At 40.1% G+C, this 26,141-nt stretch overlaps 4 protein-coding genes across 5 annotated transcripts; all 4 read right to left on the bottom strand.

Annotated features, from left to right (window-relative positions):
* Positions 1 to 735: 735 nt before the first annotated feature.
* On the bottom strand, positions 736 to 3,230 carry lhfpl4b (LHFPL tetraspan subfamily member 4b). The gene is made up of 4 exons (XM_057357236.1): positions 3,097 to 3,230; positions 1,376 to 1,800; positions 1,030 to 1,263; positions 736 to 783 (listed from the first exon to the last, which is right to left on the bottom strand). The coding sequence occupies exons 2-4, from the start codon at positions 1,791 to 1,793 to the stop codon at positions 764 to 766; spliced, it is 672 nt and encodes a 223-aa protein (XP_057213219.1). The 5' UTR covers positions 1,794 to 1,800; positions 3,097 to 3,230; the 3' UTR covers positions 736 to 763.
* Positions 3,231 to 4,271: 1,041 nt separating this feature from the next.
* Positions 4,272 to 14,203, bottom strand: hdac6 (histone deacetylase 6). 2 transcript variants are annotated; one of them, XM_057357490.1, is made up of 28 exons: positions 13,908 to 14,203; positions 13,495 to 13,592; positions 13,012 to 13,122; positions 12,415 to 12,500; positions 12,084 to 12,168; positions 11,975 to 12,015; positions 11,789 to 11,885; positions 11,581 to 11,678; positions 11,377 to 11,481; positions 11,177 to 11,245; positions 10,942 to 11,068; positions 10,514 to 10,579; positions 10,370 to 10,429; positions 10,194 to 10,283; positions 10,010 to 10,116; positions 9,854 to 9,921; positions 9,551 to 9,677; positions 9,316 to 9,444; positions 9,055 to 9,223; positions 8,760 to 8,962; positions 8,424 to 8,616; positions 8,192 to 8,341; positions 7,065 to 7,239; positions 6,580 to 6,974; positions 6,311 to 6,427; positions 6,052 to 6,198; positions 5,280 to 5,408; positions 4,272 to 5,048 (listed from the first exon to the last, which is right to left on the bottom strand). In XM_057357490.1, exons 2-28 carry the CDS (start codon positions 13,573 to 13,575, stop codon positions 4,980 to 4,982), a joined length of 3,294 nt encoding a protein of 1,097 aa, XP_057213473.1. In that variant the 5' UTR covers positions 13,576 to 13,592; positions 13,908 to 14,203; the 3' UTR covers positions 4,272 to 4,979. The 2 variants fall into 2 exon arrangements, with proteins under 2 accessions (XP_057213473.1, XP_057213474.1); XM_057357491.1 differs by having other exon boundaries at positions 6,691 to 6,974.
* Positions 14,204 to 17,553: 3,350 nt separating this feature from the next.
* Positions 17,554 to 21,218, bottom strand: gata1b (GATA binding protein 1b). The gene is made up of 5 exons (XM_057357551.1): positions 20,550 to 21,218; positions 19,996 to 20,394; positions 19,440 to 19,585; positions 19,203 to 19,328; positions 17,554 to 18,131 (listed from the first exon to the last, which is right to left on the bottom strand). The coding sequence occupies exons 1-5, from the start codon at positions 20,737 to 20,739 to the stop codon at positions 17,859 to 17,861; spliced, it is 1,134 nt and encodes a 377-aa protein (XP_057213534.1). The 5' UTR covers positions 20,740 to 21,218; the 3' UTR covers positions 17,554 to 17,858.
* Positions 21,219 to 21,804: 586 nt separating this feature from the next.
* Positions 21,805 to 25,920, bottom strand: cdk20 (cyclin dependent kinase 20). Its single transcript, XM_057357552.1, has 8 exons — positions 25,620 to 25,920; positions 25,433 to 25,546; positions 25,039 to 25,227; positions 24,846 to 24,967; positions 24,704 to 24,766; positions 24,130 to 24,253; positions 23,907 to 24,062; positions 21,805 to 23,823 (listed from the first exon to the last, which is right to left on the bottom strand). The coding sequence occupies exons 1-8, from the start codon at positions 25,692 to 25,694 to the stop codon at positions 23,632 to 23,634; spliced, it is 1,035 nt and encodes a 344-aa protein (XP_057213535.1). The 5' UTR covers positions 25,695 to 25,920; the 3' UTR covers positions 21,805 to 23,631.
* Positions 25,921 to 26,141: the final 221 nt, after the last annotated feature.

The following is a 26,141-nucleotide window of genomic DNA, read 5'->3' as shown; positions in this document are numbered from 1 at the left end:
GTTTATGTTTGTGCAGCGCAAGAAATCACAGAGACCTCGACTACACTCAGCGTAAATGTAGTAAAGATGAAACTGAAATCCTGCGACCTGCGGTCTGTTCTCTGCTCTACTGAAAGCCACCATGAAACGAGCGGAAGGTTCCTCCGTCCGGGGTGAAAAGACGCAGTTGCCAGGTGACCGTTTCTATGCAGACAGCTTATGTAAGCAGAATTCACAGGATGATGACGTAATGCTCGGGTGGAAGAGAGAAGCGTCTCTTAACACCATTTGGTCATCATTGTTTGTCTGGAGAGATGGGGACAATAAGATGATAAAATGGCCATCTGACAGGATGAGAAGTGACATCAATTACAGAAAACCAGAGATGATAAGAGGAGAACAGAGGAGGTATTGCAAATATAAAAACAATCATGACAGAAATGTCAGATTTATTTCTAAATGTTTCCCTAATCACAAATCAAGAGTTAACTCCATTTTAACCATTTTTTTAAATCACATTTTCTTATTGTGCATTCCAATTAATATCAATTAAACTAAAAAAAGTACAGCTAACTAACATTATAAAACATGATAACATAATAAAAAACATGATTTTATCCTTTTTTCTATCTGTTTTTGCAAATGAGATCCATTTTAAGTTCATTTTAATAGGATCCATTTTTTTCACAAAAAATACAAAAATCAACGCTAATAAAAAATATGAATAAAACTACAGAAAAACTCAAATAATTTACCATTCTGATAGCTTGTGTCTGGATTACGCTCACAGTAACAGTCCAGTAACTGTGAAAGTGAAAAGGGAGGCAACATTAAACACCTTTTTTGCATGAAACATCATCATAAAACAAAAATCGAGTACCTTTTGAAACTTTGTCAAAATGTATCACTTCTATAATATTTATTATTGTTTATATAAAACCATAATATAGTGGAATGCAAAAATGTACAAAAGAATATTCTAAGTGGGAACATTATGAAAATTATGAATGAACAAACAGAGACATTATCAGGGAATGATGATGTGTTTACCCTCTCCATCCTTGGCATCTTCTGGCAGCAGAGCATCCTGTCGATTTCCCAAAACAAAAGCCAGTGTGGCCAGTATACCAGCATCCAGCACTCCCAGCATGGCCAGTATGTAAGCCCAATGAACAGAGCAGTTTCCCGGGGAGAAACTGCTGACACGCTGCCCACAAAGAGCCCTCATCTCAGCACAAGCCCAAGCATCAGGGAACAACACACACGCCAGGGCCAGACAGAACCCTGAAGTGACATCAAATAAATGCATGTTGTGATATTTACCCAATTTCATGCTCTGGGTGTCCAAATAAGCTGATGTAGTAAAATGTAATAATAATCAGAAAAACAGTCTCACCTGCCGTCAGCTGCAGCCACGCACATATTTTATAGACGGTGGCTGCATTACAGAACCTGAAGAGACAGAGACAGCCGACGCTGGCCCACACCATGGTGAGAGAAATGCACACCAGGACAGCGGAAGACTGGAACGCAGGCAGAGGCGTCAGGGTGTGAAGAGACCCCCGGCATTCCGGGACGGGCCAATCCGTCTCCAAGCACACCTCGAAAAGGCCCAGGGTCCCGGTCGGAGGGGCCGGACCCCCGCCTCTGTAGTGCAGCTCTCGTGTGCCCACCCAGGACGGCTGGATGAGAATGACCACCTCGATGACAGCGAAGCAGAGAGTGCAGATGGCCCACAGCACTCCCACCGCCCGGGCGCTCCGGATAAACTCCGTCTGATACAGACGGGCCACCTCGGGGGAGTGATGCTGCATTCTGCAGCTGGAGAGAAAAAACAGTCCATATTCAGTTCTGTTCAAGCAATAATATTTACTGCGTTATCTGGTTCCAATGTTGATCGTTGAGTGTTGGAAAATTGACGTCCCTGCTCTATTTGTTTAAATAAATTGTTTTTAAATGTTGTTTAAAAAATGTTTTAACAATTTTGTATACATGTTGCAAAGTTGTGCAAAAGCGAAGCTCAACTTTGAAAAGGAACGTATTGAGTCAAGGCCCAGGAAAATGACTACAAAATATTACTAAAAGAAAGGATGAACAAATTTTCATAACAGATAAAACTGTAGTCGATGTTTGCTTTATTTGCCGTGAGCTTTTTGTTGTTCTCCCTGTTTTTGTATACAAACCCATATTCTCTGATATGCCTTTTATGTTAAATCATTTTATCCAATAAATCATTTAAAGTTTAGTGTTCGGTCCATTTCGTACCTCAGATTTTGATGATGGGTACAAATAAAAGCAAATACTGTATTTTACAAAAATGTCCTTTGCACATCGCTTTTGATCATTGCTGTAGTTTTATAAGCTCAAACTAATTCAGAGACTACCTCAATTGTGTATTTGTAAATGTAATTGAAAAAAGTTGAATGAAATCGCGACAGGACCATCTAAAATACATCCTCTTGTACAGTACATTCAGTAATATTTTAATATAAAACCTTGCAAAAATGTTCTCATGCATGTAAAGCTTTCTTATAGTGTTTGGATTTAAATGTCTTCAATGCTATAATCTGAAATAATGTTTCATGTAAACCACAATAATAATTTTAGTGAAAAACTGAATCGAAATATTTGATTTAGGAACATCTCAGCATCTTTATGTCCTACAGCAGCACTTGAACTCCACAAGTTTGTGATGTTTTTCCAGTTTGTGAGGATTTAAGATTTCTTTCAAAAGCATCTTGTGGGCATCAATGGAAGCAAAAACATGACCTTTTGTATAAATGACACAAATCTGGCCCTTTAAAGAATGACATCGTATTGCTATAATATCATTGCACTTATGTCGCAAGTCCAGCTTATTACACACACACACAAAAAGATAAAACGGCAAATAAAACGAGAAAGGTAGATGAGAAATATAATGCTGACAGATAATCATCACAATCCAAAGCACAAAAGCTTATCTCTGTACATTAAACAATGTAAACAGGAGAAATAAATAGAAAAGTGAGGCTCTGCAGGAAGTGAGTGGCAAAAATCACATCAATAACAAACACATGTAATCACGGCAGAACAGCTTATTGTAAAAGTGTGTGTGAGAGAAAGAGAGAAAATGACCTGAAAGCAGGGCTTCTTTTCTTGTGGGACTATGGCAGGACGTGCGACATTAAAAACAGGCCCACAGCAGTGGCAACCATCTTCCTCGTGCACATATGGAGGGAGAGGAGGAGAGGAGGGAGAGGAGGAGAGGAGGGAGAGGAGGAGAGGAGGGAGGGAGGTCAGGGATGCTCTGATTGGTGGGAAGGGTCTCTGCGCACATACATACACACACAGGCAGAAACAGAAAAAATGGGTGATGGGTGATTTACCATTTTCTGTGAGGAGAGAGAGAGTCATGAGTGTTAGATTGACTTGATGCAGGGGTGATGTACGTCAGAACAAGAGACCGAGAGATGGAGAGATGGAGAGAAATCCATTAGATATGCGAATGTTAGTGGGAGAAACATCATCTGTGTATCACATGAATGCATCCGTTTTTGTTACATTGCGACATTTTATTTTATAATGCAAAAACCCCCCCAACCATGATCACAGCAAAAAAAATCTTAGTATTTCTGCTTTGTTTTCCAATACAGATTTCTACATTCTTAAATCAAGAATGGACATTACAATGTTTTATCGCTTTCAAAATCACATTAATAACCTCAATTCTATTCCCCTTCTAGATTGCATTGCGTTCATGCAATACATAGCAAAATAGATATATTTTTCTTGTTTTCCAATTCAAATGTTAAAACTTAAATTTTAAATTCAAAACCATTTACTTGAGAAGCAAATCTTTGGAAAAATATATATTTAGAATATAGTCTATGCTGAACAAATATATGCCAACTTTATATATATTATATAAATTAAGAATAAAAGTAATAATCATACTTTTGTTTTTTACAAAATTGGCCTAATATCATGTATTTTTGCTTTGCAAATAAATGTATCGTAAGAACACTTAGTATTTTTGTCTTGTTTTGCAGTACAAATATTTAATTAAGAAAATCATTTTTGCAGTGTGAAGCAAATATATGTTTATATTTGAAATATTAGCTCAGCGGTTAGAGCATGGGGCTAGCAACGCCAAGGTGCCTGGGTTTCATCCCAGGGATTGCTCATACCCAAAATCAAAAAAATGTGTAGTATCATGCAATGTACGTCCCTTTGGATAAAAGCGTCTGCCAAATGCATAAAAAAAAAGACTTAAGCCTTTCACAAACAAGATCATAAGATAAACATTGGTTTGTAAGAACACTGGAAGGTTTTATTATTTACTTTGCAATGTGTACCAAAAGTTACAAAGTTGATTTTCAGATAACATAAGAGCATATAATTGTGTTACTATATCATGTGCAAAAAGAACAAAAGGAAATGTAACAGAAAAATAGCTTGGCGACACAGAGTCTTCAGACTGTTACGGGATATATTGCACTATATATTGCTTTATCATCAAGGTATTATATTTGTTATTATTTGATCATCGTGGCCTGGAGTTGAGCAATAACAAAATAAAATCTGAACAGTACAGTGCAAAACGTTGCCTGTGACTTGATAAACAAATCATTCAAAATCCTATAAAGAAGGCTGGTGGAGATTTGTGAATTAAGCACCATGCTACTAGTAAACTATTATTGTTTTCGGGGTAACTGTATAAAATCAAATTACAGTAAATTAAAAAAGTTACACGTGAATTTGCACAGACAATTAAAATTTTGATCAAGATTTAGGATAGCTTGCAACATAAATCTAAAATAAGTATTTTGGCAAATGGCCTCATAGTTGGCAGGATAACAACCAATGAAGAACATCATTCCAGATGAAGATAAAGGTGACAGAAGCGAGCGAGAAAAAATACTTGAATTCAACACACACAAACTACAGAACAAAATACATGCACACAATAACACACATTTCTTCTGCTTGTTTGGCTATGAATCCTGCCATCTGCCGGTTTAGTTGAAAGGAGCCATCTCTTCTCCAAACTTCAATAAATGAGCCGCGTTTTTGACTTCATAGAGCGCCTGCATGTGCAGAGAGAAAGAAAGAGAGACAGATACAGGTGAATTGACGTTGGCTTTTGTTTTTCATTTGCGCTCCTGTCTCTTCACCAGCCTTCAGAAATCGCACAGTAAAGAATAAATCCTCTCCGAAGTCAGATCAGATTACCCCATTAACTAAATTAAGCTCATAAACATGTTAATGTGACGTCGAGCAGAAGTCAGAATGTCAGTCCGTCAGTGAGCTGAACTCACCTTGTTGTGGACGTATGACTCGCAGGCATAGCACCAAACCGAAAGATCAGCGAAACTCAGTACCAGAGGATGACCCGACAGCTGGCCGTGGGTCACCATGTGCTGGTTTACATAACGCCCGCAGAGCACCTGAAAACCATCCGCACCACAAACACAGAGATATGAAACCACATTTTGTTTCATATTGTCACTGTCAACGGTATGTCATTTGAACATTATATTTTTCATAATTCACCAATATTGGTCATTTTCGCTTTTTAAATTTCATACTTTTCCTAAAAAGAAGAGGTTTCAACATGTAATCTACATGACACGAAAACAAGATAAGCATTGAATGCCATAAAATATGAAAAGCTTATTTAGCAAAAAGATATGGCAACCCATCGGTAACCAATGAGATTTTAAGTTATCAATATGTTACCAAATTGGAATTTTGCATTCTTATGCCTTTGTTTTGGTTATAATTTTGCTAATATGAATCATTTTCCATCACAACATTGTTTTGCTTCCTGGATTCATTTGGATTACATTAATGTTGGATGTGTTTGCTTTTTAAGTTTGAACATTTTGTCTCATATATATATATATATAAGGACTTATATCTTCTATATAAGAAGATAACAAAAGTTTTTGTTTGTATTCAACGGAGGACCAAAGTCATCAAAAGCTGATATGGCATGAGTGTGTGTAAATGATGGGATTTTCACATATAAATAAAATGTCCCTCTAGCACTCTGTCAGAATACACATGTGTAATTTGCACAAGAGTAACCTTGTAGCAAAAGAGACACATCCAGTTCTCAGCATCCCCCCCACAATCTTCACACGGCAGGAAGACGTCGACGCCACCTGCGGGCACCGGCCGCACGGACTCCAAGTGTGGGCACCATGACAACGGGTCCACCACGAACATCGTCTCCTAGCAACAAAAGACGCACAATTAGATTAGCGCTCAAATCCTTGAGTGGAGGGGTATAGAGAGCAGAGATAACCACGGCACTCTGCTATTACATTACACACAGATTCTTTACCCCATCTACATCTTGGGCTCCACACACCAGCTCAAACACTGATTTCTCTGTGTGACCACAGGCTCCTTTACGGTCACCGGCACCACCTGATTCTACAGTGGCCTCGGATTTCAGGGTCTACCAGACAATTAACAGAGAGAACGTCATATTTGAAACTTGATTTTAAAGTGATCCTAATCCTCTATTTGTTTTATCTACATTTAAACAACGTTGGCAAAACGTTTAAACAACATTCAAAATTGTAATCTTTTGTTAACAGGAATGCTTACAGATCCCTCTGATGTCATGTCCGTGGTCACACTCGTGCCGTTTTCGTCTTTGGTGTTCTCTGACACCAATTTTAGAGGTGAACCTGACATCTGTCCGGCTGAAGGTTTTACCTTACGTCTGGCTCCTCCAATGGGAACTGACGTAGGGCTGGGGTTAGATGAGGCACTCGTGTATAGATCCAGAGCGAGCATGCCCTGAGTGAGGTCATCGAGGCCGGACTGCTCGTGGGCAGCAGTGGGCGGAGCCGAGGCTTCGGGGGAGGCGTGATGCTGCGGTACCTGTCTGGTACTTTGGGAGGGGGTGGACTGGCGAGGAGATTTCTTACTTTTGCCCACTGACGTCCGCTTGCCTTTGGGTTTTGGAGATGGTAAACACAAGCGGAGAGACTCTGGTACTGAAACAGACAAACACATTTAATTTGACCGATATGATTCTACATTTTGTGATACATTTCTGTGTCCGCCTCAGTTCAGTGCAAACTCACGCTGTATTCTCAGGGATCTCCAGTAGGGGGCATGAGCGCGCAGGACATTGTTTATGGTGACAGCAGCACTGGGGTGAGGAGGGTTTAGGCTGGACAGAGCGGGAGGCGAATCTCCCAGTAACATACTGGTGCACATGGACATGGATTCAGAAATGGAGGTGAGGTTATATCCTCCCTGCGATAGAACACGGCAGAAGTTAAAATCTCTTTAAAATACTACAGACTAAGACATTTAACTATCCATAGAGGGTGCTTATTCAAATATAGGCCTAAATATTATTTGAAAAACTTTCAGTTTATTGCTAAGGTGTTTCTCATTTTCATTTAGTTTGAGGCTAAGCGTTTCACAATATACCGGTACTGACAATAATCGTGATATTAATAACTGAAGTATTCATATTAATATAGTGTTAATACTACACATATTATAAAATCTTAAAATGATAGTTCACCCAAATTTTTTTAATTCTGTCATCATTTACTCACCCTCTTGTCATTTCAAACCTTTATGACTTTCTTTCTTCCGCAGAACACAGAAGAAGATATTTTGAAGAAAGTTGGTAACTGAACAGCACTGGACCCCATTCACTTCTATTGTACGGAGACAAAACCAATGCAAGTGAATGGGGTCCAGTTAACAACATTTTTCAAAATATCTTCTTTTGTAATCTGCCTAAAAAAGAAAGTCATACAGGTTTAAAATGACGACAGGGTTAGTAAATGGTGACAGAATATTTATTTTTGGGTGAACTATCACTTTAAGCTTTCCTGTAGCTCAGTGGTTTCCAGTAGCAACGCCAAGGTCGTGGGTTCGATCCCAGGGATTGCACATACTTAGAAACAAATGTATAGTACGATGCAATTTAAATCGCTTTAAATAAAAGCATCTGCCAAATGCATAAATATAAATATAAGTAATACAGTATCTGGATGACACTCCAACATAGTAGGTGGTTTCATTGGCCAAAAAACAGAAAACAGTAATATTAATAGTAAAAGTACTTTATAGGTAATATTTAAGCAAACAACAAAAATGCTAAAAAATAAACAAATTAACATGGACATTTACAAATAAATGTGAATAAATATGAATAAAACTACAACAAGGCAAAACTCCAAACACTCACCTCTAGTATGACCAGCACTCTGCCGGCTGCTAGACTCATTAGCATGTGGGTGAGATGGGCGTAACCCTCAGGTGTGACCTGATACCCTCCTAACGGATCGCCCCGTGCCGCATCAAACCCAGCAGACACCAGCACCAGCTCCGGAGCAAACTACAACCCAAAAACTTGCATTAACCGCCAAACATGCTTCTAGACATTGAAGATGTCTTTGAGAATGAGTGTGTGTGTTTACCTCTCTGGCTATGGGCATCACTACATGATGGAAAGCCGCCATGTATTCGGCGTCTCCCATCTTCCCTGCGTTCCAGGGGATGTTGACATTGTAACCTTTTCCTTTCCCTCGTCCCACCTGATCATAGTTAGCGTCCTCAGAGCTGGGGAAGAACGTTGCGTCTTCGTAGCGATGCAGGGAGATGTACAGAACGCTGGCACACAGGAAACACTTTAACGTTTGAAAAATGTCCCATAATGCACTAGATGAACTTACATGAAAGAATGTGAGCAGAACTGTAATCTAGGCAAAGGGTAGCTAGCTTGTAGAAGCTAACACTCAGCACACTGGACAAACCTGTCGTCCGCCTCAAAGATGTGCTGTGTGCCGTTTCCATGATGAACGTCCCAGTCGAGGATGAGGACGCGCAGCGATTGGCTGGTGATGCTCTGGGCGAAGCGTGCCGTCAGCGCAGTCGTGTTAAAGAAACAGAAACCACAGGCTTTGTCTTCCTCTGCATGGTGACCTGGAGGACGGACTATAGCCACACCGTTTCTCACCTACAACACGAAACAAACACTTCTCCATCTCAAATATAAGCAACGATAATTTGACATCTGAAGTTTTGTACAGAAGAATCAATAACGCAGACCTGGCCTGTGAGAATGGCCTGTACGGAGTTCAAACACGCTCCGGCGGCCATCAGGGCACATTTATAGCTCTCGTTACTGATGTAAATGGAATTGTAATCGTTCCCCAGTCGATGAAGATCTCTGGGCTTCATGCGCTCTGTGTTCTTCATAGTGCTGATGTGCTCCGAACTGACACAAGAGAGAATCAACATACATTAACCCAAGAAACGATCATAAAATACAGATTTTTGACTGAAATACAATATTTGCAGGCATTTTACCTGTGGCATAGTGCCAGCTCTTCTTCCGTTGCTAAGCGAGTTGGTATCCGATGGCAACGAGACAGCAGGCCCGACTCCTCGTGACGGGCAAAGATTCGTGAGATTCTCTGAGGGAGTTCTGGGTGATGACTGTGGGAAGAGAGGTTTCCTTATTTGATATGGATTCATAATAAAAACTCTTCTCCCACGTCACAAAGATGCAGGATGATTTTGGTCAGCGCCGCTCGGCTCTCACCTATCCCACATGTTGTGATGGAGCATCATCATCTGGTCATAAACCAGCCCGGTGACGGAGGAAGAAACCTTTACGTCTGCACATACTGGTGCGGGCAGGGGTGTGACATCAGACAGAGGACCGCCCTCTAAACATCAACATGCACACACGTGTTGAAATGTCTTTGCCATATGAAACTAGTTGAAACGCTTATGCGAATGTTGGGGAAACGAAAAAAGGACTGAAGAAGGATGACAGGAGATCGGTTTTACATATTACACTGATAGAACGATCTGTTTGTAAATAATAATTCTCAGCTCATACCAAGCGTCTGAAGACTCTTCCAAAATGGATACAGGGCTGAGATGGTCTGTGAGATGGACTTCAGTGCACTGCAACGATACAAGAAAAATAGTTCAAAACCAAAATGCAGAAGGAAGATACGATGCAGATAAACCATGAGCTTCTCAGCTCCGTCACCTCTCACTCGGGGTACCGGGAGAGGTCAGATGAGGGCAGGGGTCGCCCAGAAGTGACCTCACAGATGCACAAACACCCTCAGCAGTGGACTCCAGGTTATATCCACCCTAACAGAACGAGATGTTTAATCGCGAGAAGAAATAAGAAATATTGTGTCGTTTTTTATGCCACGATATGATTTTACCTCTAGGGCCATCACGAGTCGCCCCTGAGCGATGCCTTTCAGCACGTGAGTCAGGATGGAGAAACACCGTGGACTCGCTCGCATCTCACCCTAAACATACCCAATGAACTGCTTTACAAAAGGACGTCACGCCTGATCGTACATGCAGAGCATCAAATATGAAATCTGTTGCACACCTTCGGGTCTCCGATCACAGAGTCAAAGCCTGCCGCCACTAACACCAGCTGCGGCTGAAACTGTGTGGAACACACACAACATCATTATTATCAAACAAACACTTCATCGCATGTCCATGTGACCGATCCGAGAGCTGTTTGTACCTCGTACGCCACCGGCAGGAGGACCTGCTGGAAAACTGCCACGTAATCTCCATCTTCCATTCCTGTCTGAAAAACATTCAGAGGTCACTCAACTGACGTACTTACTTACTTATAGGAGCCATGTTCTACATTTGTATATTTTCCCTGATCATTTTCTGTCCTTGCAATATGAAGCTTGTACTCCTCTGGATCCTTTGGAATGGGTGACGCGCATATAGTAACTTTTAAGACATCTATATGAAAATCATCACTGCCATCATTTTATAATTGCAGCGGGTGCACAAAAATTCATCTTTCAAAGTGTTTTTAGCTAAATCTGGGTGGTAGATAAGTTGCTTAACATGGAAAGGGTGCTTATACAGTATGTAAACATGGGCAGTCGAATGACCACCAAGACTTCACTGGAGGGAGGGTTTAGCGTTATTTACCTTGTTCCAGGGTACGTTGATGTTGTAGCCCTGACCCGCTCCTGAACCTACAGAACTGCTCGCAGACTCTTTGAGGTGAGGCCAGAACGAGCCGTCTTCATATCTGTGCACTGAGAAGTACAGCACACTGACACACAAAAAGAGAGAACAGAGATGAGACGATGACATCATCACCCATCGCATGGTGCTTAATCTGTGGCAAATGAATAAACAAGAGGAGTTAACACAGGTGTACCTGGGATCCTCTTCAAACATATACTGGATTCCCTGGCCGTGATGCACGTCCCAATCCACAATCAGAACTCTGGGGAAGAAAAAAAACGCAACATTCAAGCATGTCAAACCAATAATAATGTGGGCCTGGACATGACTGGATGTGAATTTATGTTGTTTTAAAAAAATACTGTGCATGTATTAAAAGTGGTCATCACTCGCCGTTCCGCTCCGTGCCGTTTCTGAGCGTATCGTGCCGCTATAGCCAGGTTATTGAACATACAGTAGCCGTTCATCTGATCTACGTGAGCGTGGTGACCAGGAGGCCTGTGTGTATGCAGATAAACAAAAACAGATCGATGAATGATTCAAAACAAACAAAAAATGCAAGACGATGGTAATGCAAAAGAAAAAGCGCTGCACAACCTGACGACACAGAACCCGTTACGCAGCTGTGACATCATCACCTTATCCACCATTTGGAGAACCGATCCCACCGCCAAACAAGCCGAAGCGAAAAGTTCCTGTACAAAGATACAAACTTTCTACATTAAAACCGAAAGCTTCCGTCCAAAACATTTGAATGAAAGAGCTCCAGGACTGAAGAAGACGTGTGATTTGATGACGGGCTTACAGGATGGAGATAGACAGAGTCATATTGATCAGCAAGCGTCTTCAGTTCTTCTTCTGTCATATTCTGTGTGGATCTCATCAGCTCGATGTACTCTTTCCTGTACAAACACAACACATTGCTCAGAGTTTTACTGTTGAATGACACTTTGGATGAAAGCGTCTGCAGTGAATGTAAATGTTTACGTACGTATGAACGAGTAAGAGCTCGTCCTCTGATGCAGCTTTGGCCTGAAACACACACAAGCATGAAGCACAATAACAGGACCGTTTAAAACATCAAATCACATGAGGACTACCTCGACCCGTACGCAGCGTGCCAGCAAACCCTCTTTATCCAGCGTGTCCATTACAACAGCCACTCTCTCTGGACGCTCTGGATGACTGAAGAAAAAAAAACAAGACAACTTTCAATCTTCTGTTATATAAGAACCGTTGTAAACTACCTTCGTGAAATATGGTTTAAAAAGTGAAGAATAGTAGTTTTGCTCTTATTAAGCTTATAACTCAAAACACACACATACACACATTTAAATAAATGCTCGTTTCAATTGTGTCTTGGAATGTTGTGTAGCCCTTGAAGTCTAAAATACGTGAATCCAGTCAAAATAGACAACACTAAAGCGTCACCTGCTGTCCCAGAGGCAGTGATAGCGAATGAACGCGTCCACATAGACGAGACCGGTTCCTGCCGCTTTAGTCTTCCCGCGGACATCCTAAAACAGATAAAAACATATCCCGCTTACACAAGCACATCTTTGAGGATATATCACAAACAGACACTTGTATTGGCAATATTTTAAAGACACAACATCTGTTCAACCTATTGGCTGTTGGTTGAGCTGTCAATATGTGACCTGCATCAACACATCAAATGTAAATATGTATTGTGCTTTTACTCCTTTAAGAAGCTTGGGGTTGAGCTTTCTTAATTATTTCCTTTATTTAAGTTTATATCAGTCCGTTATTTTACTGTTATACTATTATTTGATTAGTAACAGACCTATTACATTTTTATTAACTGACCTACAGATAGTTAGTCAAACCGTTCTGTAACAAGTTGTAAGTACAACAAAAACTAAATTATGTTCTGGAAAAACATTCTTTCATGTTACTTTCATGGCTGGGTCAAAAAGGGACAAGCCCAATAGTTTCTGGGTTCATTTAACCCAACAGTTGGGTTCCTATTTCGATCCATCCATTGGTTCTTGACGACAAAGAATTTACCAGGTCTTGGAGCCGACCGCTCATCTCCTCCTCTGCTTTACTCCGATCCATTCTTCCCTTCCTCCGTGCCTCCTGCAGGCTCTTCCTATGGCTCGGCTTGCTGTTATCTCTCTGGAGAGCACAGACGTCTTAAAACACAAAGATCTACCCCCTAAACCCGGTTTCTGTAGCTCAACCGGTTAAGCATTGCCCAATAAGCGTACTCTCGATATTCAAGACGATGGATCGAATATTTGAAATCTAATGTTCTCACATGCCTGACATGTTCTGAAGGTGCTAAACAGAGCAAGAAACTGCCCAGAGCAAGTGGGCAAACTCCAAACATATCTGTGGATTATTTACTAATGAATGAGATTACTCGTGTCACATTGAAAAGGCAAAAGTAAACCGTCAGCATACAATGACTGACAGGTGCTAAACTGTGCATTAATAAAAAATAAGAATGAACCGTCTCTTGGTAATAGATGATGGATGTTGGCTTACAGTGCTTCGCTTCTCTCGTGTCCCTTTTGGAGATCCAGAGGAACCTTTGAAGTCTCCATTTTCATCAGGTGCAGAATCCATTGCAGGACTTTATGACTCTGCATCAAAGATCCAAGTAGAGATGTGATACCATACCTATCAGGTTTATTTCCTCATTTAAATAACTGCATGTCTGAAAAATGTGTAGTACAATAAATGGTGTAGTATAACAGTACCAGAATAAACTAGAACTGACCATAGATCTTTTATTGTACCTATCTATAGCTATACCTATGGCCTAAAAAAGATCAAATGCATATATTTACTGCATATATAATAAGAAAGTGGCTACATATTAAACCATTGTAGTATTACATTGCTTAAAAATAACTTGCAGAAAATAAACAAGAAAATACATAACGAGATTTACTTACTGCTTTTCGAAATATGTCGCGTGTATGTTTGCACAGATCAAAAAGCACTGCAATTCAAAGCTTATTCGAGATTCAGATCTGCCAGTCGTATGAGCAACACACCCTTAAGTTTCAATGTCTGCTTTTATTCTCTGCACTGGACATAAAAGTGAGGACTGGACGTGCCAAAATTGGGGCAACATAGCGAAAACAACTGTTAAGATCAATTTGCATCAGCGTAAATGTAAACACGCAATGTTTTTTGTTTGGAAATGCTAACCGGCTAACAGTTCACGTCACTAGGAGCGCGCCATCGACTCGCTTCAAAACATATGCGTCTAGGGGCGCGAGGGGGCGCTAAACCCGAACACTCGTGTTTACATTTATTTTTAATTATTTGTCATACACTTTTAAAATAAGCACCACTTTATTCTATAAAAACGAATTTTATAATGATTTAACCAAGTAACTGCAAAGGACTGTGATTGGTTTATTTTCAACATCGTTGAGTAAAGTGTAATTTATCATGTGACTAATCATGTGATGCCTCAGCGGCGGATTGGAGAATATTTCGCTTAATAATCATAATGAGGAACTTTGTTAATGATTAAATTAAAAATACACATTTGGCTTTGATGACTATAGGTGTGTGTGTTCAACTTCACGCTGCGCTGCCCAGACGGGTCGGTGTAAAAATGACATCAAGTACCGCGAGAGCGATTCTAGAGCATACAGAGCAGTCTGCTTTGACTAGTTCTCGCGGTGCTTTGATGTCATACGCTGAGCAGTCTGTGCAGCGCTGCATAATGTCGAAATGTTTTAGGATTGCGCGCAGCCGTGTGCGACGTGACGCGCAGAGGAGCAGTGACGCTGGAGGTCAAAAATGTAAACGAAATATTTTTAATATATTGTTTTTGCACATATAATTCCACTCTTAGAGAGATATGTTTTTTTTAGATTGTGTTACGTTTTTGCGCTATTTATTTTTTATTTTAAAGCAGCACTTTCACATAAAAGATGATCAAAACCCATACATAAAAAGACTATAAACTGTTTCTACAGTAGAAACACTATAAAGTCTATAAAGGTTTTTTTTCTCACATCTAAATGAACCTTAGACTGACAAGATTCAATAGGTTGTAAGTTTATGTTTGTTTGTTTATTTATTGTGATTTATGGAATGTGTTTAGTGTAGTCAATGTGCACATTAATCCTGTCTGTTGCCAAATTTTCTTGATGTCTTGATCAATGCATTGGCAGAGAGAGTCAATGGGGCTATAGTCATTTGGCGATAAGCCTATAGGTAAATCTGGGTGTCATCTGCATAGCTGTGATATGCAATTTGGTTCTTTTTCATTATTTGACTCAGGCTGAACAAGAGTGGCGCAAGAATAGAGCCTTGTGGGACTCCGCATGTCATTGACGTCCACTTAGACGTATGCTCTCCTATACTCACATAATAACCTCTCCCATCTAAGTATGACCTGAACCATTTGTGGACCGTCCCAGAAAGACCGAAGCAGTTTTCTAGTCTCTCTAGAAGTATGTTATGATCGACAGTGTCAAATGCAGCACTAAGATCACTAAGATATATTTTACCAGAATCAGAATTTAGGCGAATATCACTTATTATCTTTATGAGTGTAGTAGAAAAAAGTAAAGAAAACCATGCATGATAAAACTATAAGAATGTATGCATATGAAGATAAACAAAGTAGACAAACAAAAGTTGGTGTAAAGAAAAAAGTTTAAGACTGGATTTTAAAGCATTTAAAAGTGACTTTAAAGTGACTTTCTTATTTCTTCGGGCAGGGCGAGGTTCATCATTTTGGGCCATATGGAATATTTGAACGAGCGAACATATTGAAAATGAGCAGACATGCAGTTCATTTACTGTTTGATAAGCCAAAACAGTTTATTCACACTCCCGTTGAAACAGAACAGACACATTTTTAAGCTAAAGATGATGGCTTCCCCTGAAGGGAGGGCCCTGAACAAACCACCTGGGGAGAACAGATACAGAGATATCGTTGTTAATGGGATTTAAAAAGCCTTTAACCCTTCATAGCGCATTGTGTACGGAAAAGAGGTGGCAAGTTGGCGAGCGAGAGAAGTGGTTGAGCGCTACAGGCCTGCGTGTTGGCTGGACCGGTCCTGTGGTTGCTAATCTCTCCAAGTCATTCAGTACCATTTCCCCCTACTAAGTTGCCCAGTAAACCAGATAACACTGGTTCACCCTAAACGGAGGAAGCCACTGACAAAAAAAGCGAACGATGTGCCTGGTGTACCATGCTTGAAAAAAACGAACCAGCGAGGCCCATGCCCTCACTTGCAACCTCTTTCTGTGCATCTCCTTTTCCCTTCTGCACTTTTTTATAGAGTCCGGAAAACCAGAAGCTGCCTGCGTTGCACAATGAGGCTCCACTAGAAGCCAGGGTAGCAGAGCTGTGTGGTCAACCCTGAGAGATGGAAACAGATGGAGGAGAAGGGAGGGGAGGGGCAGCATCAGCAATACCATCACCAACCCAAGTTCAACGTCGCTGAGACCTAACCCCATATTCCACGGCATTTGGGGTGAATTTCCATTGCGACCCAGCCTGTGTTGGCGGTTTTGGCGTGTATGTTGCACAAAATACTGTCAATTTAAGAATGGGCTGATGGAAGGAAGATGTCTGCTAAAAGAGCCTGGCCACAGTTATGAGGAGAGGTGAACTGCTCTGTTGTTTGCTAGGGGTTTACTAGCATCACTTTTTAGAAGATTTGAACAGACCACCAACCACGAGCCATCAAGGAGATTCAATTTTGAGTAGGCCCGCCTAAAGAGAAACTTAAATCTCCTGCATCTCAGATCATTTTCTTGAGAAAAGGCCCCAATTTCACAAACGTCTCCATTTGAATTTTAGAAGAAAGCTCAGATTTGTCAAGTCTGCAATCAAATTCAATATTATTGAAGATCTCAATACGAACTCTCATCAAATTGACCCAAATCCAGATTATTTGACCTCTATACAATCTACATTCGTTTTGCACCAACAGACTCTTCGTGTTTCAACAAGTTTTTATTTCCTAAAAGCAATTTTAGGAGAAACATCTGAGATATTTAAATGAAACAACTGAGAAATGTAAAAGGACTGTGTGTGAGATGAATGTAAACAATAAATCATAGATGTCATTTCCTTCGCATGATAACCAAATACTGTTGAACAAAACCATTGGAGCGTATCAATGTCGCACATGATCTGCTCTGTTGTACAACGGAAAGTGTTGAATTTGCATACGTTCTGTCACATCACAGCGTAACGGCCGAACTCGCACTGCAGACCAATTAAGCTGCAACGCTCATAATGGCATCACAGAAAAACCACAACGTCAAGCGTGACTTTTTGTTTAGAATTCAAAGTCTGTTCAAGCGACTCTTTACACTTCTCCTTTAAGAGCGGCTAACAGCAACTTACTCTGTGAAATAAATGTGAACAAGATTTCTTGCAAACCGGGTTGTTTCAAGACTTAAACCAAAATACAGAAATGATTAACTTTTGTTTGTCTTGTTTTCCCTTAAAAACATCTAAACATCCTTTAAAAAAACGTTTCTAGTGTCACTCTCTCATGCAGTTTTGGTTTTCATGTTAATTGACCCAATTCAAAGATATTACACAAAACTACAGTTTCAAAAGGATTTATTGTAGTGGAAAAGATTACAAACAGCAGAAAGGGTTTCTACAAACGGTACAGTTTACATTTACACATTTGGCAGATGCTTTAATCCAAACAGTTGATCAAAATCTATACATTTTATCAGTATGTGTGTTCCCTGAGATTGAACCCATGACCTCTACACTGCTAATGCCAACTGAGTTACAAACAAAAGTATTAAACCAAACATTTTATAACTGGCCGACTGGGAAATTCTGCATAATAACTCCTGTCAAAGCTCTTCCGTCATTCCATAAATGTTTTATAGTCTCGTGTCTCTCATAGCATGCTGGGTAAGATGGCAGCCGGCGGGGGGCATGGGTAGGGCAGGGTGGCATGGCTGTGGTAGGCAGTATTTTGGGGCAGTGAATGGGAGGAGTGACTGTAGACCCCCAGAGAATAGGAGTCACATTCAGAGACGAGGCTTTTGGGAAAATCGGAATGCAGATTCTCCTCCGCAGCACTAAGTTTCTTTTCTTTCCTGTTCTTGCTGGAAACTTTCCGGTTGCGCGTCTGAATGCTCTCTTTCTTCATTGTCAGCGGTCTGTTCACCTGGTGAGAAGAAGCGAAGGTATTAGATGCAAACGTCTAAAACACACTTCATGAAAGACTAGTTCACTCCTCATCGCTCTGAACTTGCATGAGTTTCTTTCTCCCACAAAGGGAGAACATTAAGGGATGGTTCAACCAAATTTAAACATTCTGTCGTACAAAACATGTATATGATTCTTTCTTCTGTGGAACACAAAAGAAGATCATTTAAGATGTCTTCATAGGGGGCTAATGTTGTTTGGTTAGCATCATTGTTCAAAATATCTTCCTTTGTGTTCTGCAGAAGAAAGAAAGTCATGAGGGTGAGTAAATGATGAAAACATGTTTATTTTTGGGTGAACGATCACCCTTTAGACCAGTGGTTCTCAAACTGGGGGCCGTGGCCCCCTGGGAGGCCCCAAGATGGATTCAGGGGGCCACAGATGTTGTGGCATTTTATGAAATATAGAAATTTATCATAGATTTTATGCAATCAAACATCAGAAAAATGACACCACCAACCAAAAGAATTGAGGTTCCAGCATTGTATAACTGAATGTTTTTGGTTTAATTAATTAAAATTCTAAGTTTAAGATTATACGTCTTTATATGGGGGGCCGCAAAGCGATGCACTTAACACAAAGGGGGCCTTACAACGAAAAAGTTTGAGAACCACTGCTTTAGACTACACTTTTTCATAAAAAGAGCAAAGATTTACTAGAGGTCTGACTCTATAATACAGTCGCCAAGGGGTCTTTTGAAACCAAACGGTGGATTTCTGTCTCTCTTTTATTGCATGGGGGGAAAGCGAGGTAGAAACCATCTTCAATCTGTCCTCTTTTGTGTTCCGCAAAGAATGCTACATGTTTAAGTAAACAATGACAAAATTCATTCCTTGTGGCCTTAAAGGGACAGTTCCCCCAAAAATGAAAATTCTGTCATCATTTACCCACCTTCGAGTTGTTCCAAATCTGTATAAATGTCTTTTTTCTAAAGAACACAGAGAAAGATATTTGGAAGAATGCTTGTAACCAAACAGTTCTTGGCCACCACTGACTACCATAGTGGGGAAAATGACAAAAGAAGTCTCACATTGTGCAGTTTAAAATAGAGACCACAGGCGTTACACACGGACTCTCCGCTAGCGTTGCGTCTCCAGAGCGTGGTGGTGCTCGTCTGACAGTTTGCACACCGAGTGCCTGTCCTCTTACTGACAACCTACAGAAAGAGAGTCAGAGACCAGCGTTCATCACATATTCTTGATCAAAGTGCCAACGATTACAAACAAGATTTGGCTACATAAACGAACACTGGTCGTTGTGTGTGTACCAGTCTCTTTTTGGGCCGGATAAGGGGTCTGTTCTGTCCATTCATTTTGTGGTACAGTCCGCAGGCATTACAGAGGTAGTGACCCGTTCCATCACGTCTCCATAGAGGGGTGGCCGTGGCTCCGCAGTTTACACACTCCCGCGTGTCTGTAATGAAACAGCGTTTATCACTTTTGCATGTAATCCTTTTTTTTCGTAATCACAGATTAGATTATTCCCAGTTATTTTGCCTGGACATCAATGAGATTAAACGGAGAGCAACTCTTGCTTAAATCACCTGCATCTCAGATATTTCTTCTGAAAATAAAAATCTCACAAATGTCTCCATTTGATTTTCAGCAGAGATCTCAACAACAACGTCTCAAACTGAGCTCAGATTTGTCAAGTCTGCAATCAAAATTCAATACTATTGACGATCTCGATATGAAATCAAATCCAGATTGTTTTGCCTCTACAATCTACATTCGTTTTACACCTTCTATTTTGAATTTGTCCTAAGCGATTTGATTCTTTACCATCATCACCCACAACTAACCGCCCGTCAGCGATGCTCTCACCTGAGAATGTTATCTTGCAGTGTGATTTCGGAGAGAAGGGTGAGGGTGCATAGAGAAGCGAACTGTTGTAATCCTGGCTCAGTCTCACAGATGGACCGCAGTATGTGCTGAGAGGGTACATCCCCCCAAACACCTCCCCACCTCCAGGAGGACTCAGCCTCTCTACCTTCATGCCCTCCTGTAGACCGATGGTCTCCTTGTGGTCCAGGGCAGGAGATGGAGCATAACGAGGTTGTTTGGAAGGGGAAAGGGGCTTGGAGACATGGAGGGATGAAGAGATTGTCTTGGAGAAGCTGCCGTTGTGCCAGGACGATGGAGATGATGGGAGGAGGTTGGTTAGAGGGGGACCGTTTGAACCTTCCAGCCAGGACAGGAACGGAGAGGAGAAAACGGGATGTACTGAGAGAGAAACAGAACAGGAATGTTACTTAAATAAAAACAAATCATAAATAATTTTATAATACACTTTTTATATTTCTATCCATCTAAAACGCCCAATGTCCAACGTTTTCAGCTAGATCATTCTTAGTCAGTTCTGTATGTGCATCACTGACCCGGGCCGTGTTGAAAAGCACCAGGGCCACGGTTGTGGATGGGGCTTGTGAACGAAGACACACTGCTGTGATCGGTCTCAGTGAAGGGGAACGTCGAGGCGTCTTCAGTGTGGATCAGATAACTGGACTCAGATGGGTAAGTAGGCATCGTCGAGGATGATGCCCAGCGAGACTCGACGGATGTCTCCATGACTATCAAGGATTATGTATGGAGACTATAGCTGTATTTCATTACAAAATGTTAAAAATCGATTAGAGATACGGGAATTCCAAAGTATTGAAATGAAAATAATTTTATCATTCATTCACCCTCATGTCATCCCAATGCCGTATGTATGACTTTCTTTCAGCTTTGGTCAACATTGACTTCCATTGTCTAGACACAAAACCATTCTGAAAAATATCTTTGTGCGTGTGTGTTCCACAGAAGCAAGACTCAAATGCAGGTTTTGAATGACATGAGAGTGAATTGCTAGTTTTGGGTGAATTATCCTCAAAGGGTAAAATCGAATTTGTAAACTCTTTCCTATTTAAAGTTCTATAAATAGAACAAAAATAAACTCACCACATATTTTAAACAGTGTGACACCATTTAAAAAGGCATCGTTATCATCACATTGCTTCAAGTAAAGCACATGTATATTTATATATACATATTATTGCATCAGTTATAATAAGGAGATTTATTATATATACAAAACAATATAATAGTCTTACTAACCAATATAAAATATATCACATTCACTCCAACAGCTTCGCTTACTTTGTTTTGAATGTTAAGACTGTAATGAAATGACGTAATGTGACATACCTGAGTTTATCTGTTAAGTCTGTGCGCAGGACAGGAGTCAGTGTGGGGTGCAGCTCTGCTATAATGGATCAGAACTTGATGTGTGAAGGTTTATGTGCTCTGGTATTGTGGGTGATTGAGGTTAGACATGTGCGTCTGGTGGGCGGAGCTACACACAGGTCAGCTTTGGGAAATGTGTTGCTTCACACAAATGTGTATGTGGAAAATACGAAAAGGTCTGGAAATATCACAGCATTTTCAAATTTACAAAACTACTGAGAGCAAAAGTTAAATATTTCTAACACACACACGTTTCTTCAGGGAGGATTTAGAATATCAGTTTGTAGGGCTAATACTTCATTTGTTTCGTAAACTAACTTTTTGTATAAATCCATAAATCATAAATCTTATTTCCAATATAGAATACAGAATATATAAAGGAAAATGTATATGGTCAAGTGAGCTTTATTGTCATTCTGCTATATGTGGAGACATACAACAATAATTAAATGTGTCTCACATTGGTAACGACGTTACACAATTAACGTACAAACTCATAACCAGCTGAAAAGTAATATAACATGTATCTTATATACTTTAAAGTAAGAGTATTTTCAAATCTAAACTATAAACTAATAAAATATTATTAGGGATGCACCGATACCAAGCTCATGTACTCGTACTCGTACACCGATACGTCATGTGACAGAACTGACAGAAATTTGTTGTGAAATTTGCTTTGAAAGTTTGTGAAAAGCACATGAAATTGTTTATTTTTCATAATGTGTTTAAGGTGGAGTTGTTTGTAATTAAGAAGTTATTTCATTTTTATTGGTCTCACTGTGTTGTGAAAAGGTACAGGCATCGGTATCGGCGAGAACCAGAAAAAATATCGGTACTCGTACTCGGTATTTAAAAAATGGTATCGGTGCATCCCTAAATATTATACATGCACTTGACATAAATACAAGTTTTCACTCAAAAAAACAAATTAATTAGAAAATACAAATAAGGTCTTAAAAATATGATCTGTTAAAATCTGCTAAAATAGTTTCAATGGTTGTAAAGTTGTAACACTGCAGCCAAAACTAACACCCAAACATTAACACTGACATATGCAATCAATATTCATATATTCCACCAATGGATCTTCTATGAACAGTCAAACACAATTATAGACTGAACCAACATGACAATTTCCAAACAAAAATGAAGTGTGAAGAAATAAAGTTCTTAAACTTACTAGAAACCTGAGAATTTTAACCGGCACAATAAAGTCTTTGATAAAAGCCAAACCACAAAAGGAACAAAAGGGAAAATGCAGCCAATAAAAAATGCAAAGCGTAGTTTAATATGTAACACAAGAGGACAGTTGAGCGATTGCAGTGATGCAAATAGAGACAAACGCAGCAGTCATCTTAAAAATGTACAGTCCGAGCACATCAACACACAGCACGACCGTCAAAGTCATTTGTTAATCAAAGCTTACCGTTTTCTCTTCTTTTGTTCGTTCAGTTTTAAGGGAAATTCGAGAGATGAATCAACAAGTGTGCTGGCGGGGCTGTCATTCGGCTCAGTGAATGTAAAGTATAGCAGAACAAAAACTTGCAAATGCATTCACGACATCATTACTGCTGTGGTTATAGAGTTCACGTGTATGATCCATGTCTGTTATTTGAAGAGATTCGTTTAATTCACACTGGTAAAGTATAGTAGTGCAAGTCAAATCAAAACAGCTATAAAACATTAACAGGACAAACGAGGGCCCAGAGTTTACACACGAATGGTTTCGTGAAAGTTATCTCTGCATTTCAGAAAGGAATGGAGGAAGTTATTTACCAGAGAAAAGCCTTATCACCTGTAACTGTGGAAAATAATATTCTCTTTCGTTTGAAATACCTGCCACAATTTAGTGTTAAACAAAGCAGATGGTTTTACATAATGTTGGCACAAAATTGTATGAGCCCGTTCTGCTAACTGAATACAACCTGATCGGTTAAAACAAGCTTCCATAACCCGATGAGGTTAAAGTTTGTTCAGCAGAAAGAAAGAATCGTTTCACCGAAGGGTCAAACTGCTTTATCAAGTCAAACAGGCAATTCCTTTGAACCTAACATGTGTAACTGTGTAGAAATAAATAACTAAACTAATGAAGTGCGTAGTTGAAAAAGCTGTTCAAAAGTATGCCATAATATTTCATCATTTAATCACAGCTATTACAGTATAATGCATATAGTAAACTATAAAGTATCATTTTTTTGTAAAGTAAACAAAAACTGTACATATGTGCAATCAGAAACAACCCCACACATGCCTTTGGATCAGCGCAGGGTCCACCAAGCTCTCGTGTAAGGGTCGATCCACAGTGAACTCATTGGGGGGTTGCATGCGCTGTCCAGAGGGTTTTCCTCCGCGTTGAGGGATGGGCAGCTCTGAGTGATGAGCCGGGAGAGGGTCTGTGAAGAAATACGGATGGAGCAAAGCCTAAAGAAAGACACATTATGAGTGTCACCGAAACCACTGACATTTCTCTGGACAGAATCTCACTGCATTTTAAGCGTGTGCACCTGTCTGGCACTGATCCGCTGTTTGGATGGATAGACAAGAAACTTCTTTAGTAGGTCCACAGCCTGAGGTGAAGAATCAGGCACGACCTCCTCCAAAGGAATGGGTGGGTTTTCTTTAAACGTGATCTTATTGTAGTCTGGTAGTTCTGTTATTTCCTAGATTTGAATGTAAGAGATTATAATAAGCAGCAAAAAACTGAATGAATGTGTAAAAAAAACTCACTGGCCAAACTTTCTGGTTAGGAGTTCCCAGCACTCGGAGCACACAGCACAGCTGCTCAATGTCATTCTCTCCGGGGAAAAGAGGAGAGTTGTTCAACAGCTCCCCGAAAATGCAGCCCACTGCCCTAAAACAACAAGCAGTGTGTGTTAAGCGTGAACTTCTGACATCTAGTGGACAGCTGAAAGCAGGACATAGATCAACATAACTCGGGTCATCATTTTTTCACCCTCATATCAATCAAACCCTGTATGTGACTCTTTCTTCTGTGGAACAAAAACGAAGATATTTTGAGAAATGTCTCAGAGGTTTTGTGTCTATAAAAGGAAGTCAATTGGGTTTAATGTTGTTTGGGTACCAATGTTCTTGATTGTTTGAAATGACAAGCATGAGTAAATGTCAATGATGAGATCATTTTTATGTTTGGGTGAACTATCCCAAAATCCCCAAATTTGATCACAATAAATTGACACGAGAATTATATATCAAATAAAGAAAAAGCTCATTCCCTAATAGGCTTAAGTTGTTGTTTTTTACACTTTATAAAATAAACTTAAATGAAGTTCACGTTACTTACCAGAGATCAACTCCTTCGTCGTATTTTCGAGCACCATACAGAAGTTCTGGAGCTCTGTACCATCTGAAACATGACACAGCTGATATTTATAATCTTATCATATCTCAGTTTCAAGTGAAGCTTGACAGAAGTGAACCATCACCTGGTTGCCACTTGATGACTATACAGACGATCCCCTTCATTGGAGAAAAGTCTTGCCAGGCCAAAATCAGCAATCTTAAGATGACCGGTGGAGCTGATTAGAAGGTTTGCGGGCTTTAGGTCCTACAAGAAAAACACATGATGCACAGATCACACAAAAGAGACACTCTGAAGTCGGACAGAAAAGGTCTTACCCTGTGCATAATGGAATTCTCGTGGCAGAAGGCCACTCCCTTTAGCAGCATCATCATGTATCCTTTGACCTGAGACGCGGTAAGAGGACGTTGAGAATTTCTAATGACTTCTGAGAGATCTGACAACATGTACTCAAACACAAGCACAAAGCCGGTGCCGTGGGGGAAGACGTCTTTTAGTTTCACCACCTACAGAAATCATATAATGTTATTGTTAATGTTAAATATATGTCATTTTAAGCATAAATCAACAGAGGAATACCCAGCTGTTTACATTCAACTGTATTAAACATGAACAACTGTAACATCAATAAAAGTAAGGTAGGACGCAAGTTCTTTCAGAATATATCTTACAAATGTGGTAAATGTTTAAAGGCACAAACGACATTCTTACATATTGGTTATCTTCAATCTCCTGCAGAGCTTTGATTTCTCTGAGAGCCTGGTTAGGAATTCCATCTTCAAGTCTTCGCAAGGCCACTTTTTTTAAAGCAACGGTCTCTCCGGTCTGAAAAACAGATTCATCTGAGCCATCAGCTTCTTCAGGTATTTAAGAAAACCGCACAGTAACATGGACTTACTTCGATGTGTCTGGCTTTGAAAACAATGCCATGAGCTCCTTCCCCAACCCTGCCGAGGATGCTGTACTGATCCATTACGGAGGACGGTTTGCTAACAACACCGAAAAGGACGTCGTCTCTCAAACATTAGCAACTTTTAGTCATTCATTACTACATGACAATAAAAGAAAAACAGCAATTAAAATGAGAAGAAAATGAAAAGAAACGCTAAGTTGAATGCTGTTTTAGAGGTTGCTGCGCTGGACCTTATCTGGCTGCAGTACGCGAGCAGTTGCCAAGACAATACGTTCTTCTACGGCAAGCAAGCGGGTCCAAATTTATCTCTGGAAGACCGTAATGCACTTTCACAGGAGCTGACTTTGGTGCAATAATAAGCTGTTAAGAAAATACTTACTTTCACTTACTTTTTAAGAGAAGAAGTATTTAATTTAGTCGAGTGTAATACATCCGGGGTTTATTTTGCGATAAAAGCCCACTTTATACATGGCTACTTATCACACAAGTAAAAAACGAAAATTCTTT

This window comes from Triplophysa rosa, linkage group LG17, assembly GCF_024868665.1.
Source record: "Triplophysa rosa linkage group LG17, Trosa_1v2, whole genome shotgun sequence".
Classification (NCBI taxonomy): domain Eukaryota; kingdom Metazoa; phylum Chordata; class Actinopteri; order Cypriniformes; family Nemacheilidae; genus Triplophysa; species Triplophysa rosa.
Note: the sequence above shows the minus strand (reverse complement) of the source record. Positions and strands in the feature narration are given on the sequence as shown.